Source organism: Amphiura filiformis, chromosome 6 (assembly GCF_039555335.1).
Source record: "Amphiura filiformis chromosome 6, Afil_fr2py, whole genome shotgun sequence".
Classification (NCBI taxonomy): Eukaryota; Metazoa; Echinodermata; class Ophiuroidea; order Amphilepidida; family Amphiuridae; genus Amphiura; species Amphiura filiformis.
In genome coordinates, this window is record NC_092633.1 from 65,963,816 (window position 1) to 65,980,273 (window position 16,458).

Sequence of the window (16,458 nt, forward strand, 5' to 3'; positions counted from 1 at the left end):
TGATGTTACCTACTAATGCCCTGAGGGGTAACCTGAACACTTGACAATCATTACATTATGAACTTAACTAAATGATAATGCTATATGATTGTCAAGTAATTACGCACTACATACACATTGTGTTCACTAACCTTACTTCAGGTGAGTGTGCCTGGTATATGGGTAATGTACGGACCTGAGTGAGATCACTATTGTTGAGTAATTACACAACTACACACTGTGTTCACTATGACATGCATCTGTCATCATCATTCTCAGTTTTCAATGAATATTTGATCGGATCAGATCTAGAAAGGCTAGCATGGATCGGGATGAGGCTAACCAGTTCATATCAACCTGTGGTGTGTCAAAAAAAACCCAAATAGGTCCAGATTGGGCGAGATTGTTCCAAATTGTTTGTGACAGGTCAGACTGCATGGCATTCCTACCGATGGTAGACAAAAGCTTAATTAAATTATAATAATAGAAAGGCTGTCTTCAGTAGATTTTAGCATGATTTTAGCTGAAGCAGATAAAATTGAACAGTGTTAGCATGTTAGAATGACAATAGTGTTATCTTCAGTAGATAACTTGCTGTCTTCAGTAGATGGAAGGTTGATATAAAAAGCTCAGAAGATTGTTAAAAATAACCGATTATCACAATTAAAAAACCCAACAATCAATTTAACGAGGCAATCAAATTATGTTACCAACAATGTTCAATTTTAACATAATTTTCAAGTTTTTGTAAAATAGTTTATAACCCCCACTTGTACAGATTCTGTTTTTTACTGAGTGTTCATTTCCAAATATCTACAATTTTGCTGCAATATACATGGCCATAACATTTGATCATTTGCAGCAGCCATTGTTGTTGTTCCAGGAAGTAAAATCTAGTTTCTAGTTTGAATGCAATTTCGTCAATAGGAGGCACACTAACACGTGTCCCAGGACAAAAACTATGATTGTTTAAAATAATCGTAAGAATAGCAGTACTTTGTGATGCAATGTTTTCATACCATTGGGAATTGATTTTGAAAAATAGTCCTCGAAGTAAATTATATAAATCTAATGACATATTCTTAAAGTGTATGTAGCAGGGAGGAAAAGCCGACGGTCAATTGAAAATTTTGACCTTTCATATTGAAGATATGGATTTTTTTTTTTTGGTGTTTTGGGAAAATTTTTTCAAAATTTTCAATTGATCGTCGGCTTTTCATCCCACCTACATACACTTTAAGTATAAATCATCAGATTTATAAAGTTTACTTCAAGTACTGTTAAATATCAAAAATATCAATTTTTAATGATTTGCCATAAAATGTGTATTAAATTGAGAATTTCAAAAAATCAAAATTATTTGATATCAGAATGACATTCTTCGTATTCAGAATGCAATTCGATATGTCTGATGTATTCTAATGTCCCACAATAAATACTGTCCAAACGTTCATACCCCAGCCCTTAAAGGTGGGTAACCTGATTGACAGCCTCCAACTTTACCCCATCAAAATGCATATTTTGGTATCAGTTGAAAGCTCATATTATTCTCATTAACATATTGAAATTAGGCATTCCAAATCGGTATATTTCTGACGAAATCATCAAAACACTGTCGAACTAGTCTCAACATGTGGTATACCACGTTTGAGACTAATTAGATGATATCTTCAGAAATACACCAAGTTGGAACTTCTAATTTCAAGATGGTACTGAGACAAATAGGGTCTTTCACTTGAAATCAATATATTATTATTATATGATCATGATGATTATCATTTTTAAAAACATAGATTAGATGTATAAATGTTGGTAATTCCATAAGAAATTAGTCACCTTTACAAAAAAATATTTACATGTTCCTTTTGCATGAGTGCTTGGAAGGGATGACATTTTATGTTAAATGTAAGTTTTAAAGAATTTGATTTTCCAAATATATCAGGTCACCTTCCTTTATGATAGTAGTGCTGTCTTCAGTAGATAGCAATATAATGTTATTGCCCTTAATTGTAACTATTCAACATAATATTTATCCATCTATAAGATAAAATAGCCGGTAGTGTGGATTGCTACAATTTACCACAAGTTTACAGTATACCTCGTGGTGATCTGTATCACTTGGTTATAATGTAGTTTTGTTTCCTTTAAAATCCTTATCAGGAAAATATTTACCAAGGGCAAAGGGAAAGTTTTTTTTATCAATTTACATGTCATTATCACGCCATGGAAAAGTGATTGTCCCTATGATGCAAGTAGCCATTTCTGTTTGTCTGATTTTAGTTATGCAGGAAGTTCACAGTGATGTTAAAAATACATTTAAGAACAAAATTTTAAAACCAGGATAATTCATACGATGAAAAACGGTGTATAAAACAACCTTTTCCAAATGGGTCTTTAATTCTTTAAATAGCTGAATTAGGCAAGCACAGCCACTGAAGAAAATTTAACCATAAAAGAATGCACATTTCACATGCATATACATGTATTTATTACATGATAAAAGAGGCCAATGTACCATGTAGTACTATAAAGCAATGTAAAAATGCATTGAAAAATGTTTAAAATAAATATCCAGAGGAATCATAATTTTGCCAAAAGGAAATATGCTGTATCGTAACAAAATACTCCAATGAGAATTACATTGAAAAGCAAATTTCAAATGTTATTTACTGTGAAGAAGCCTGCCTGGGGGCGCTTATTCTTGTGCGTATCTAATGAAATTAATGACTGGTTGAATACTGTGAGATGAATGATAATGTAGGAATTCAAAAGATGCGTATTCTGTAGCAAATTGAGATACTGCAACAACATGGTGTGTGTATTTTTGCAGCAGCTTTCTTGTGTCTTTCTTATAAAATTTGATCAACTATAAGTCTATCTGCATTGAAATCTGCTATGAAACAATCCGTAGGTAACTTGTTTTGCTTCAGACATTGCATTATGTCATCAGAAGTTAGCAATAATGTGGAAGCCATAGCTATGTAAATTTGCTTGGTAATTATGATTCAAACATGGCTTTGTGGACCGTCACAATTGCCATTGGCTACATGTACTTCATGTTATGAAGCCATGATGTTGTCTGTTTTTGCCATTCATTACTAACCTGTGACATGATTAGAATAGGAATAGACTGTTTGGGGGAATTGTAATATACTTCAGCTGATGCGTAAATCGGGCAATATTTTAGTATACGAGTGGATATTCATTATGTAGTGGTAGATAAAATGAATCAAGAGTTTAATTTTGACACTACACTATTTTTCACTCACTTGGAATGTTTTCACTAGTTCGACTAGCGTCTTCTGCAGATTGTGATGCTGTAATGGTATCTTGCTTGGCTACATTCGGGATATTCCTCACTGATGACGTCATGTGATTGATAGTAGGATGTTCCAGGTGAGCGAAAAATAGTGTAGTGTCAAAGTTAAACTCTTTATTCAATATTTCAGTAGGTTTAATATCTAAAACTAGCAAATAGTACACATTATTACCATGCTTGTATGTGGTAGGTTTATCAGAGGTAGGGACAAGATTTGTGCACATTGGGTTATAAAACAAATTTTTTTCAAATCACTTTTATTATTCGTATTATGAATTTCCAATTCATAAACTGCTTGATAGATTGCCTTTTGTGTGGGTTTGAACAAATGCTGAAAAGCAATAAATAAAGTAAACAAATCATATTTCTGATAACAATAATTCCATTGAGATTGACATTTTAATTTGATGATGGGATTTGTGTGGTGAATTGTCATTTGCGGTTAACCATCCACATAATTGCTGTGTTTGAAATGGCAGTCTTGTAAAATTGTAATCGTGATATATCAGTTTGTAGGGTACATTATAAACAAGGCCCACAGTTAGAAAGTGTGCTACAGGGTTGTAGCAAGGTTGAAAATGTGGGGGCGGCCATCAAAATGTGGGACAGCCAAAATACAAATATGTGCCAAAATTAGAAGAAATTTACAAAGAAAAACATAACAAATTTTTCATAAAAAATAGGGCGGCTTGGGGGGATGTCCATGTCCCCGGGAGCCCGGTTTGTTACGGCCCAGGTGTGCTATTAAGTTGGGAATGAAATATGCAGTGAGAGAGAAAGAGACATATGGAGGAGGGTAGAGAGAAAAAGGAGACAAGAAGTTGAGAGTGTAAGAGAGAGGGCAGAAAGGAGGGTGTAGAGGAAGAGAGAGCGTACACACACCCCTACTTGGAAAGACCTGTAACAGCCTTTCCTATAAGGAAGACCATAGCTTTGCTCTAAACCGTGGACCGTCTTGACTTTTTACTATCCAACTGAAACATGGACTTCTGTGCATGTTTAAGTTGTTTGCAATGCGCTGGTTAGTACAGAAAGGGAACCACTGACGTCCTCAGTTCCTGAGTGTCCTCGGTTGTCAAGCTATATTGAATCAATATTCTCATTAGTAGGTCTTTACAAACATACACCCAATGCACACAACTAATAAACATGCTAAAAATAGTTTCTCCAAAGGTGAAAATTGGACATTACCTTGAGTGGCTCTAAACACCGCTAGTCTATAGGGATGCATACTAAATAGCTAAACCAGATATACATATTCACTTGTATGTGTACCAGCCCTACTACACTCTCTTATTAATTAACTATGTGTCCATATGGACCCAGCACACATAGCAGGTACTACACATGAGCCACCATGTGATATTATGCAAATAGGAAATGAGAATGTTATTGATTAATTAAGGCAAGAAATAGGTTAATGATTTTTTTCCCAATTTTGTTAATTTTTAAAAAATGAATTAGGCAAACATGCATGAATGATACACGATTTGTGTTTTTGTACTATATTGTATTGATTTATTTGAGGCAATTTGTCATCTCTTCAATAACATGCTGTTCAAACAGTACTTCATTGTTGTTTCAAACATGCTTGATTAAAGGTTGCCATTTTGTGACAAATTTGGTAATGAGTGAGTTTATTATTTCATACAATACGTTGGACTTCTCGTTCTGTTAATTTAAAGGTCAGATAGGAAGAATGTGTGCAGCAGTAGCTGACATGGCTGTTTCTTTGGGTTAATTGCTTTGCTGCAAAATTATCAATAACGAGTAGGAAAATATTTTTAGAGAAAGCAAAAATGTACTATTTTGATCGATTGTGAAAGCAGCAATTTCTCACAATTTTTAATTTGTACTTTTTGTATTTATATAAAAGTCTACAGTACTAGCATGCTTTTTTACCCATTCACTCTCTTTTTTGTTATAAATAAAAAACAATTTTGATTAAAATGTCAATCACATTAGTCCGTCTGTCATAAATAGAATTGCTTCCATCTGAAAGCTGAAAAGGTGGGTGAATTGTCAGCGTTGAAGAAATTGAAGCAGATATATGTTGTAGTTGTATCTGAATTCTTAATGCTTGGTCCTGACACAGCCTTTACATTGATGACTTTATAGGCAAAACATGGAGGTAAATGTTGGTTGTTCAGGATTTTCTTGATATGTAGCAAAAAGTCCCAAAATGGTAAAACGTGAGCATAATTCTGAGATTTTCTTTTCACAGAAGTGCCAAACTTTTGGGGGCTTTCTGTGATCAAAGAATAACAAAAGACTTTTTGGGTTAGAATGTTTTTGGATGGTTGTTCAGGCTAATTGTCTTTTTTTACATGTAGGCATAGTGTCAATGCTGAAATAACTTAAAATTGAAGTAATGACTTCCAACCCTTTGTTCTAATCCCTAACCCCTAACCCAAGTTTGCGTATCTTTAACCCTTAAAACCTAAACTCTAAATGATAAAACCTGGGTTAATAGATACTTGTACAGGTGAATAAGGGCTCATTGATTCCACACTAATAATACTTATGTTATTATGTTCCTTATGTGGTTGAGGTCCAATGCTCTTTAATCTTTAGCCAAAGCTCCAAGCTCTTATGGAATCTATTATAATAACTTGAATTCTCTTTTGTTGACTTTGCAGATAAACCGTTTAGATCATCTTGATGCGGTAACATACGCTAAGCGGGGCTTCATGACCAGAGACTGTGGCTTCATGTGATTGCATCAGTCGGTCATCGCTGATTGAGGGACGATGCCTCCTGCCTACATCCACCAACCTGCCATAGAGTTGTCGGCTATTGATGACTCTTTACCTCCTGGTGGCGCTGCAGGAGGAGGAACAGGAACTAATACAGATCCAGCAATCACTGAGGTAGGCTTGGGTCTTGATTTATCTATACAACAGAATGTAGACTTTGGTAAAAAATTAACTAAAAACTACCCATTTAGTAACATTAATTGGTATGCTTCATTCATTGAGACGTTCATTTCCTTATGATTGGTGATTTTTTGCCCGACAAATCCGATGTTTTGTACTCACTTTCTGAGCTTTCAATGAATGGTTATGTCATCTTGATCATCATCGAAAGCTCAGAAAGTGAGTACAAAACATTGGATTTGTCGGTCAAAAAATCACCAATTGTATGAAATAATCCTACAAATGAAACTCTTTAATTCATTCCTTAGTTAATTTTTAACATATTTTCAAATTATATATTTATGTGCATTGGATGTTCTATGTTCATATTTTTTAATTATATAGTTATATTTTATTTAAATGATAGATATTATGTGGGATAGATGTTCGCTGTTCATTAATTAAGTATGTGTTGCTAGTATGTGAGAGATGGCGAGTATGAGGGAATGAGGGAGAGGAGAGAAACCATAAACTTACAAACCAAACTCAGTTAATACTGGGTTTGTACGTGCCTTGTGAATTATTATGATCTTGAGTTCAGGGGTGGATATGGATGTACAAGTAAATGCTATTGCATTCTATTGATCGTTATTGGACTTTGACCTTGTATAGTCACACAGACTGTCTATATGATAACCACACTCTGTGTATCACATCCAAGTCTGCATCCACATGAAGTATATGAGAATACACGCTTCTCTTTTCATCAATATCTTAGAACATAATTCATACATAAAGTATGAAGGCAAAGTTACGCAGATAAATGAAAGCTAGATATCTGATGCTGTGAAATTGAAAATGGACTATTCCAGTTGAAATAAAACATCACCCACACAGGGGGTGTAGATGTGAAATGGAGTCACCCATTCTGGTATCCTCATTTGAAATTCACACTCCTTTTGTGGAAGATTAAGGTCAATGTCTTCCATAGGGGTGTATGGATTTCAACTGGAATAGCCCATTGCATTTAACCCTCTTACTGTTGTTTCTAGAAACATGTTATGTTAAAATAAACTGAGAGATAAATTTAACAAAAATTAAAAGAACCCAGTTGTCAGTAATTGAAATTTCCATCATGATAAAAAGCACTGGAAATTAGCAACTAAGTGAGTGAGGAAATGTGAACCGAGTGAATTGTTTACACTGGCTTGGCCTAGCTTGTGTCTTATTGAAGCTCAGGTAGTGCATGTGAGTGCTTCAATGGTGATCACAGCTAGACGTTATTTCAATGAAAGATGAAGTGACAGTTTTTGTGATGGCATGTCAACGAGATGTAGAGTATAACATATAGCGCATGAAGCATGGAACATTAGGTTGATTATATCGTGGCATGGATACATTAATACGCAAGCATTATTGTTGGTAGGGATAATAATAACCTCATTAATATGGTAGAATGGGTTATGTTGATATATCTAGCTTGAGGCTGAAATGGAAGGATGAATGCACACTATGTAAATTCTAGCTTATTCAATAAAATTGTTGCCAGAATATTATAGCAGTTGACACCAATAGCTGGGTAAATTAGGCTAACAACAAACAAAAACATGTTTGTTCCCTTTAGGGCACGCATGCTTGTATTTAGTTTATGGGAGCAATTCCACTTCATTTAATTTTCATATTTCAAAAATTTGAAAAAAAAGAAGATACATTTTCATGCATAAATTGGAAAACAATAATGCATGTGTAATTAACACTTCTTTTAATTTTCCTGGGATCTAACCTAAGAAGATACTGATTTGACTAGCACATTATGTTTGAGGCATAATTTTCTCAATATTTAAAAATAATAATATATCAATAATATGTCAACAAGCAACAAATTCAGGCTATATAAGGTACACAAATTGTTCATTGTACAAGAAAATCATTTTTTCATAGCATTTTTTCCATAGCATCATCAGTTGAGCATGTTGCAATGTGTTCATGTGCTATGCAGGTGTGTTCCTGTTTACATGTAGGTAGCTAGCTAGTAGCTATTTGAGTGTATTGATGGTGAAAATCTACTGCTAAGCTTGACCCAATTTTTGCCAAATGTCATGCCATCTGTCATAATTTAGTATCAGTAAGTAATCATGTGAAATATAATGTGTTGTGGGTGGTTTGGCACCTTATTTACCCTCAATCCACTTCCGATTATGATGGCAAATTATAGGATTTGATATTGCATCAGTTGTGGAGGATTTTTTGTTGTTACATGTATGTCTAAAAGCTAAATTTTGCTGATTTTGATACAAATAAAACTGTGTTATTGCAAGGTAGTGGAGAGGTTTCCTGTTGGGTGGGTAGCATTTCAGTAGTACTATATACCTTGACTCCAACATGTCTGTCCTGTGTGTGGCAACTTAAGAATTATTTTGACTTGGCTTAAAATACCAAAGGCAAAAACATTAATTGTCAAGTAGGTTAGATATGAACATTGCCTATAGGAACATTATAGGTTGATTTTCATAGATTTGATTTATATGCCAATAAAACCCAGGGTAAAATATTCTGATAATTTTGTCATTCATTTGCTTGATAATGTCATTTTTTTCTGGATTTCTCAAATAAAAGAAACCAAAACGGAGTAAAATTTCCCTCTGCCCCCCCCCACACCAAAATTTATGCATCCTGCAGGACACAAAGTTGTTTTTTGTCTTATCATCATCAAAAATGTTATAGTAAAGTATCATCATCATTCATCATGGTTTGATAGAAATTAGATATAAAAAACAATTTAATATTATTACTTGAACAATTTCTCTGTATGGAATATATTGTTTACTATAATAAGTATTTAAAAGTGCCATCTTCACTGACTTATCCTCTTCTGTTGCTTCCTGGGATGTATCTTAATGTGGGTGTGATCCTCAGCCACGCAAAAGCATGGTTTCATGGCTCTGACCACCGCCTGAGCAACGATATTGGTAATTGGGATCGCTGTCCATCAGGGTGGGATAGCTCAGATGGTAGAAACTGGTCATGCAAACCAAAGGTTGCCAGTTCGAGTCCCACTTCAGCCAAAGTTTCTTTGCTCCCCATCTTCATTTAATATTATTACCTGGTCAGTTTCTTTATACATAACATATGATATTGTTTACTATAAGAAATTATATATCACTGTCACAGCAAAATGGTTGAATTAAAAGACATTTTACAATAGCTATCATAATCATTCATCCTGCTCAGCACCTTCTCTTCCAATAACAAGATCAGCAACAACAACAATAATGATAGCGCAGAATGTAAAAATAAAAATAAAATGCTGATATGTGTGGAAGTGAATGACTTTAACGCAAATTCTGCAAATAGAACTGTTCTCTTCAAAAAGCCCTGCATTCTAATTTCTGACACATGTAAACTCCCAAAGCTGATTTCATACTGCATCTCATCAATATTTACAATCCCCCTTCCTTGTATGCAGCAAAGGTCCTAATGGAAATTGGGGTTTTATCATTTTCACTACTGGTTATTTTAGTTATAATCCGCAAGCGGATTTTGAACTTCCGATTGGAGCTATTCTCGATGCGCTGCACCAACATGCTCAAAGCATGTATTGATTTTTATCTGTTCAGTATGACATTTATAATACAGCACTAGCACCATACATAACACAGTATTTGCATTAATAAGAACCCAATGAAATGCCCAAATTTTAAAATGCATTTTTCAAATTATTTTCAATTTCTTTTACAATTTTCCTTATTTCTATTTTATGTTGACATTGGTGGTTTAGAAGCAAAGCATTTCTGTTCTCATATAGAAATGACAGGGCATTTAAATATGGCATGATTGTCTACATTTTGCTGACATGTACACACTAAAGATACAGCCTGAATACACATGTATTATTCATTCAGATAAAAATGATAGAATGGGCTAATTTTGCTCCATGCGAAAGGGGCAAAAAGGGAAAACCAAAATAACCTGACCTGAAATACCCTAAGTTTTATCGAAAGTGTCATGAGTAAGCAATGTGAGATCTTTGGGAAAAAATAAGTATGTGTTTAATAAAGCATTTCTCTGTCAAGAGTTGCAATATTAAAGGTAGTGCCAGTACATGGAGAGACACCTGTGTAGTGGTGAATGATTCTAAATTATAAATGCATTTAAACAGGTTCTTACTTGGTAGGAATCAAAGTCTATGCAAACCAAGATGAGTGAGGGGATAGTGTGATTGGTTTGCAGGAATAGACCTAAAAATGAGCAAGCTGTTCTTAATTGTTTGCTTGATTTTGAAACTGACTACCACAGTCGGTGACAAAAAAGAGGCTATGAACATGATAAAAATATACAAGCTTCCTTATAACACCAACATCTCAGGTTTGATGGGGACTTCTTTGTGGATGAAGCTGTCAATAGCATCACCACCGGTGATTGCATTGCGGACTAAAGATAGCAATAGATAGTAACTGCACTGCTGTCTACTGAAGATAGTAAATGCACTGCTGGCTAAATATAGCAATAGTAATTGGACTGCTGTCTACTGAAGATAGTAAATGCACTGCTGGCTAAATATAGCAATAGTAAGATAGTAAATGCACTGTAGACTAAAATAGTAAATTTGGTGCTGTCTTATGAAGATAGTAAATGCATTGCTGTCTACTGAAGATAGTAAATGCATTGCTGACTAAAGATGGTATATTTGGTGTTGTCTTCTGTAGATAGTAATTGAACTGCTGTCTACTGAAGATAGTAAATGCATTGCTGACTAAAGATAGTAATTGTGGTGCTGTCTTCTGTAGATAGTAATTGAACTGCTGTCTACTGAAGATAGTAAATGCATTGCTGACTTAAGATAGTATATGTGGTGCTGTCTTCTGTAGATAGTAATTGAACTGCTGTCTACTGAAGATAGTAAATGCATTGCTGACTAAAGATAGTATATGTGGTGTTGTCTTCTGTAGATAGTAATTGAACTGCTGTCTACTGAAGATAGTAAATGCATTGCTGACTAAAGATAGTATATGTGGTGTTGTCTTCTGTAGATAGTAATTGGATTGCTGTCTACTGAAGATAGTAAATGCACTGCTGACTAAAGATAGTATATGTGGTGTTGTCTTCTGTAGATAGTAATTGAACTGCTGTCTACTGAAGATAGTAAATGCATTGCTGACTAAAGATAGTAATTGTGGTGATGTCTTCTGTAGATAGTTATTGGACTACTGTCTACTGAAGATAGTAAATGCACTGCTGACTAAAGATAGCAATTGTGGTGTTGTCTTCTGTAGATAGTAATTGCACTGCTGTCTAATGAAGATAGTAAATGCACTGCTGACTAAAGATAGTGTATGTAATGTTGTTTTCTGTAGTTAGTAGTTGTACTGCTGTCTACTGAAGTTAATGCACTGCTGACTAAAGATAGTGTATGTGGTGCTATCTTCTGCAGTTAGAAATTGTACTGCTGTCTATTGAAGATAGTAAATGCATTGCTGTCTACTGAAGATAGTTAATGCACTGCTGACTAAAGATAGTATATGTGACCGTACAGCACGAATGAGCCGTAAATGTCCTCAATTGTATTCCGAGTTACAGTGTAAAATGGGCATGAAGGTCGTATTCATTGGTACCTCAGTTTGGTGCTACGTGTACCTCATTTAATGAGATACACGTAGCACCAAATTGAAATACCTATGAATATGACCTTCATGCCCATTTTACACTGTAACTCGGAATACAATTGAGGACATTTACGGCTCATTCGTATGTACGGTCACATATGTGGTGTTGTCTTCTGTGGATATTAATTGAACTGCTGTCTACTGAAGATAGAAATGCATTGCTGACTAAAGATTGTAATTGTGGTGATGTCTTCTGAAGGGAGTAAGTGTACTGCTGTCTAATAATATGCAAATTATGAAATTGCAAAATAAAGTTTCTACATAGCATACATCTTTCAAGTGTGATGTTCAAAATGACAGACATCAAAAAAGAGATTTGATGAAATGTAAAGGTGTAGTAACAATTTTGGCATGGACTGTCTGGTCAGGAAAAGTATGGTAAGTTGAGCTGTACTGTCTACTAAATCTAGTAATTGCACTGCTGTCTTTTTTAGATAATAACGGCACTGCTGTCTACTCAAGATAGCAAGTGCACTACTGTCTATTAATACTATCTATTAAAGATAGTAATGTTACTGCTGTCTACTGATGATAGTAACTTCACTACTTGCTGTCTACTGAAGCTAGTAATTGCACTGTAATTATGACACTGTAATGTATTGTAATTGTATCTCTGTTTATACTGATGATAGTTCATAGGCTTGTTATTTTAGGGCCTATTATTTCCAGGCTCATACATACAAAAACTTGGTAAATTGATTTTTGCAGGTGTAAGATTATTTGATATAAGGAACTGATACAAGTTCGCTCTGACTTTGTATTTTTGGAGGGGGTCAGGGAGATGAGCATTAGCAGCTATCCCCCTAATCCCCTTGCCCCACCCCCATCCAGTCGAGAGAGTTTCACATCCATCATTGCATCAGTGCCACTGGTTACCGTTTTGTGTTGGGAACTGTTACGTATCATCATGTTGCATGGAGGTCTATGTGGAATTGGTTGCATATCAGACTACATGTAGATATTTAGAATTGTTTAATTATTATAAAAAGTCAATTTATCATGACTTGGGAAGTTTTTGAACATGCAGTCAATGGTTTTGGATTACAATCCCTTTATCAGGTTTCCTGTTTTGTTGACTGTGAAATACGGAGGAAAAAATGTGGAAATAGATTCCATTACATGCATACAATATATGATGTGTGTACTCAGTGTACATGTACCTGATTTGTTCAATACAGCAATGAGGCAGGCATATGTTCTGTTCCCATACATGCTTAAATAGTTAAATACAACTAGGCTTACATCAATTTCCTCAATAAATTATCCAGCAATGCTTGTGTTTTGTTTTTTAATTAAAGTAGTGTGACATTTAAATCCTGAGAGCCATAAGTAAACCAGACATGTATGTATACAACCTTTAATGTTGGCTTAAAACTGTTATAGCTGGATGTTGTTTTTCCCCTTGATTGTGTTATTTATAAACAAGTACTGATCTGAGAGCAAGATAATTGCAGAATTACTCCACCATGTGTGATGGTATCTTGTCGAAGAACTTCACTCACAATTGGATATTATCTTTTAAAACACTTTTTTTTCATGATTTTCAGTAGAATTCATGTGAAAAACCAAGCATGGGAATTTCTAGCATAATCTGATATTAGGGTTGTGACTTGAATTAGTATTGTCTGTGTGGCTGTGTATAATGATTTAATACTGACTGGAGACGTTGCTAACATATGGTACTTTTAAGATAACGCATTTGGCAAGGCATTTTGCCTGCGATGGATGATGCAGTTGTCATTAGATTTTAATTTTTACAGCAACATAATTTTTGCAAAAACAAGCTGCTGTTAATTAACAACAAAATTTTAAAAAAATTGAACAAAATCAGTGGTGATTTTAAAGATTATTGATAACAAGTAAATTTTAAATATTTATTTTTCACAATAACCTACAATATGCAGAATTAAAGAGATTTCTGTGAATTGAATTGCTTAGCAGTATTCAAACATTGCATGGATGCCAGTAAACATACATGTAGCAAAGACTGCAGCTATAATTGCATTGCGTGCAGAGCTATCAAACATCAACTGCACCGTTAACGAATGGAAAACTGAACAATTTATGAATGGAATTTATCAGGTGTTTTTTATGGTTCTCATTTCCAGGTTAATACACTTTTGCTGTGATGATGTATTTTGATTTTTGCAATTTCATTTTGAAATAATTTGATTTCTTTCTTCCTTAGTGATAAGGGAGGGCGGGTTAGTGTAGTGGTCTTCTCACTCGCTTCTCACCACTGTGGCCCTGGTTCAATTCCCCGCGGCGCCACATGTGAGTTTGGTTGCCGATCCATGCTCGTCCCTCGCAGGTTTTTCTCCGGTGCTCCGGTTTTCCTCCTGCATCTAAAATCGGACCTCTTCCCATATCCTTGTCCCGTCATATCCGGATGGCGTCCCTTAAATTTAGTAGCCTCTGAGCACTATTGGGATTAGCCTGGCTTCGGCCGAATGTTATAAATAAGACTGTAAATGTGCAAGTGCCATTTGGTCAGAAATTCTAAATTCTATGGTTTTGATTGACCAGACAGAAGTTAATGTTGGGATAAGACTTCATACCAAAATGGCAGAATTATTTATGGGTAGAACCTCCTCAGATGACCATGCCAGCAATTTTTAGATACAGCCATGAATCCATGCTGGTCAAGCCAATTAATCAAGAACTGATCTCAATTTGTTTTTCTTGGTATTTCTGTTGTTTTGCAGTAATTGGTTTTGTTTGGCCTTGTGTGTAATCTCAGTGGTGTTTTATAAATATTTTTTCCTTCGTCATACTACTATTGTAAAGACCCACTTGAATGAAGGTTTTCCTTTGCAAAGGTATTTTCGGCTATCCTGGGTAATTTAGTCCCAATTCTCATTTTCTTCATGTTTATGTGATGTAATTTACAAAAATTAATTTAGTTGTCATGGTTGTATTTTTATTATTGTGTTTTCTGCATCTCCTCTATGTGAGCAGCAAAGCAAAGCAAAGCAAAGCAAATCAAATCAAATCAAGACTATGATGTATTGTGAAAAGTCCAAAACACTTCCAGGAATTTAAAATGTGTAATTTTTATTTTCGCCAAATGAGCGCCAACTCAAATCAAATCAAGACTACAGTGTAATGTGAAAAATCTAAAACACTTCCAGCAATAATAGTTAAACTGATAAATTACGCATATTCCGTATACCTTCCTCGAGTCAGGAAAGTGAAATCAAATTTGAGGTTTTCTCAAAAACTGGTCATTTTTGCAGGTATCTGTTATGCTGGTTGCATCATTTCTTTTCTTGAAAATGTATAATTTTATACTTCCCATCATAACATTTAGAGATACAATAAAACAATACAATAAAACAATATCTAAATTACTGACTATAGTGTCCTAAAATAGGTTACATGTAGGATATAATACTGTATTTTGCATTGGTACAACAAAACTGAAATTTTTTCCAAAATTATTTATTCATCCTTGCAAATTTCTGCTAAGTTTCAACACAGTACTATTTTATCATTAGCAACTTGACTTATGAGCTCTATTTGACAGGGGTGTCAAGGGTGACTAACCATCACAATATCGCAAAACGATTAACGTGGCTGTGTACTCTAGACATTGTTTCTTTCGCGAAATTGGTTTTTTTTAATATGTTTGTACTTTGTTATGTTTTTTTATAAATACAAGGAATGAAAATCCAGATTTATAAACTCCAACTGCAATATGTTAAGGATTTTATTTCACTATTCCACTCGTGTTTGAAATTTAAAAGGAAAGAAAATCTTTGTTGTACCAGCAGGGTACACGCACAAGAACAACGCATCGCTGTATCGCGTATAAATGTTAATTTGGTAACGCACAGATACGCTTACGCATGCGCGGCGACGCTTATCTGCATGCGTGGCGCATCTTATGGAAACACCACGGAAGCACTGATTTCACAAAAACCTAGCGGTCAAATGGCTCCGTTTTAGCTGATAAAATGTGATTTTTTTTTCAAGTTCTTTCCCCGATTTAAACATCAAGATATGAATAGATTTCGCTCAAACTTCTCAAGGGGCTGTGGATTTACCCGATGTTCACGTAATGTAAGGTAGAAAAACGAGAACTGCCGCATTCTCCTGTAAGCTACAATCAAAATGCAAAATGTGACCACTTTAAACTTCAACGGCCTTTACTTCAATGTTCATTTTCTCGGTAAAATGACGATTTAGGTACACGATAACTCAATAAATACAGCATCTATAGGTAAGCAATTATGCTCATCATAAAAAGCATGATTGACTTAAGAAACGGTTTTCTCATTTTTTTTATATTTTGGTCTATTTCCAATTTTAGGCATCATTTTGTGCAAATAGGCGGTTGTGAATTTTCAAAAGTTCATTTTGATGCCTTATATGGTCAATATCTCCAAAAATAAGGCCAATATCAAAAACTAAAAAAACGTTTTTGGAATGGTGCCTCAAGATTAAGAAAAAAGCAAAACAAAAATTTTTGGAAAGCATGTTTTTTTATTATGATGTACCGAACAAAAATTGTCAAAAATTCACTTTTTGTGATTTTCTTCATAATTGTTGTTTTTACACCAAAACTGTACTTATATTGAGATTCATTGATGTCTTGCCTTTATAAAAATGTATACTTTTACATGTCTTGCGTGAATAATTA

General features: G+C 34.6%; 1 protein-coding gene across 1 annotated transcript in view; it reads left to right on the top strand.

Annotated features, from left to right (window-relative positions):
- LOC140155846 (tyrosine-protein phosphatase non-receptor type 5-like) overlaps nucleotides 1-16,458 on the top strand; it is an 85,652-nt gene that overhangs the window by 38,951 nt on the left and 30,243 nt on the right. Inside the window, exon 3 of the mRNA XM_072178836.1 lies at nucleotides 5,938-6,168. Coding sequence (XP_072034937.1) covers nucleotides 6,049-6,168 — 120 coding nt within the window. The 5' untranslated portion in view covers nucleotides 5,938-6,048. The remainder of the gene's footprint in view (nucleotides 1-5,937; nucleotides 6,169-16,458) is intronic.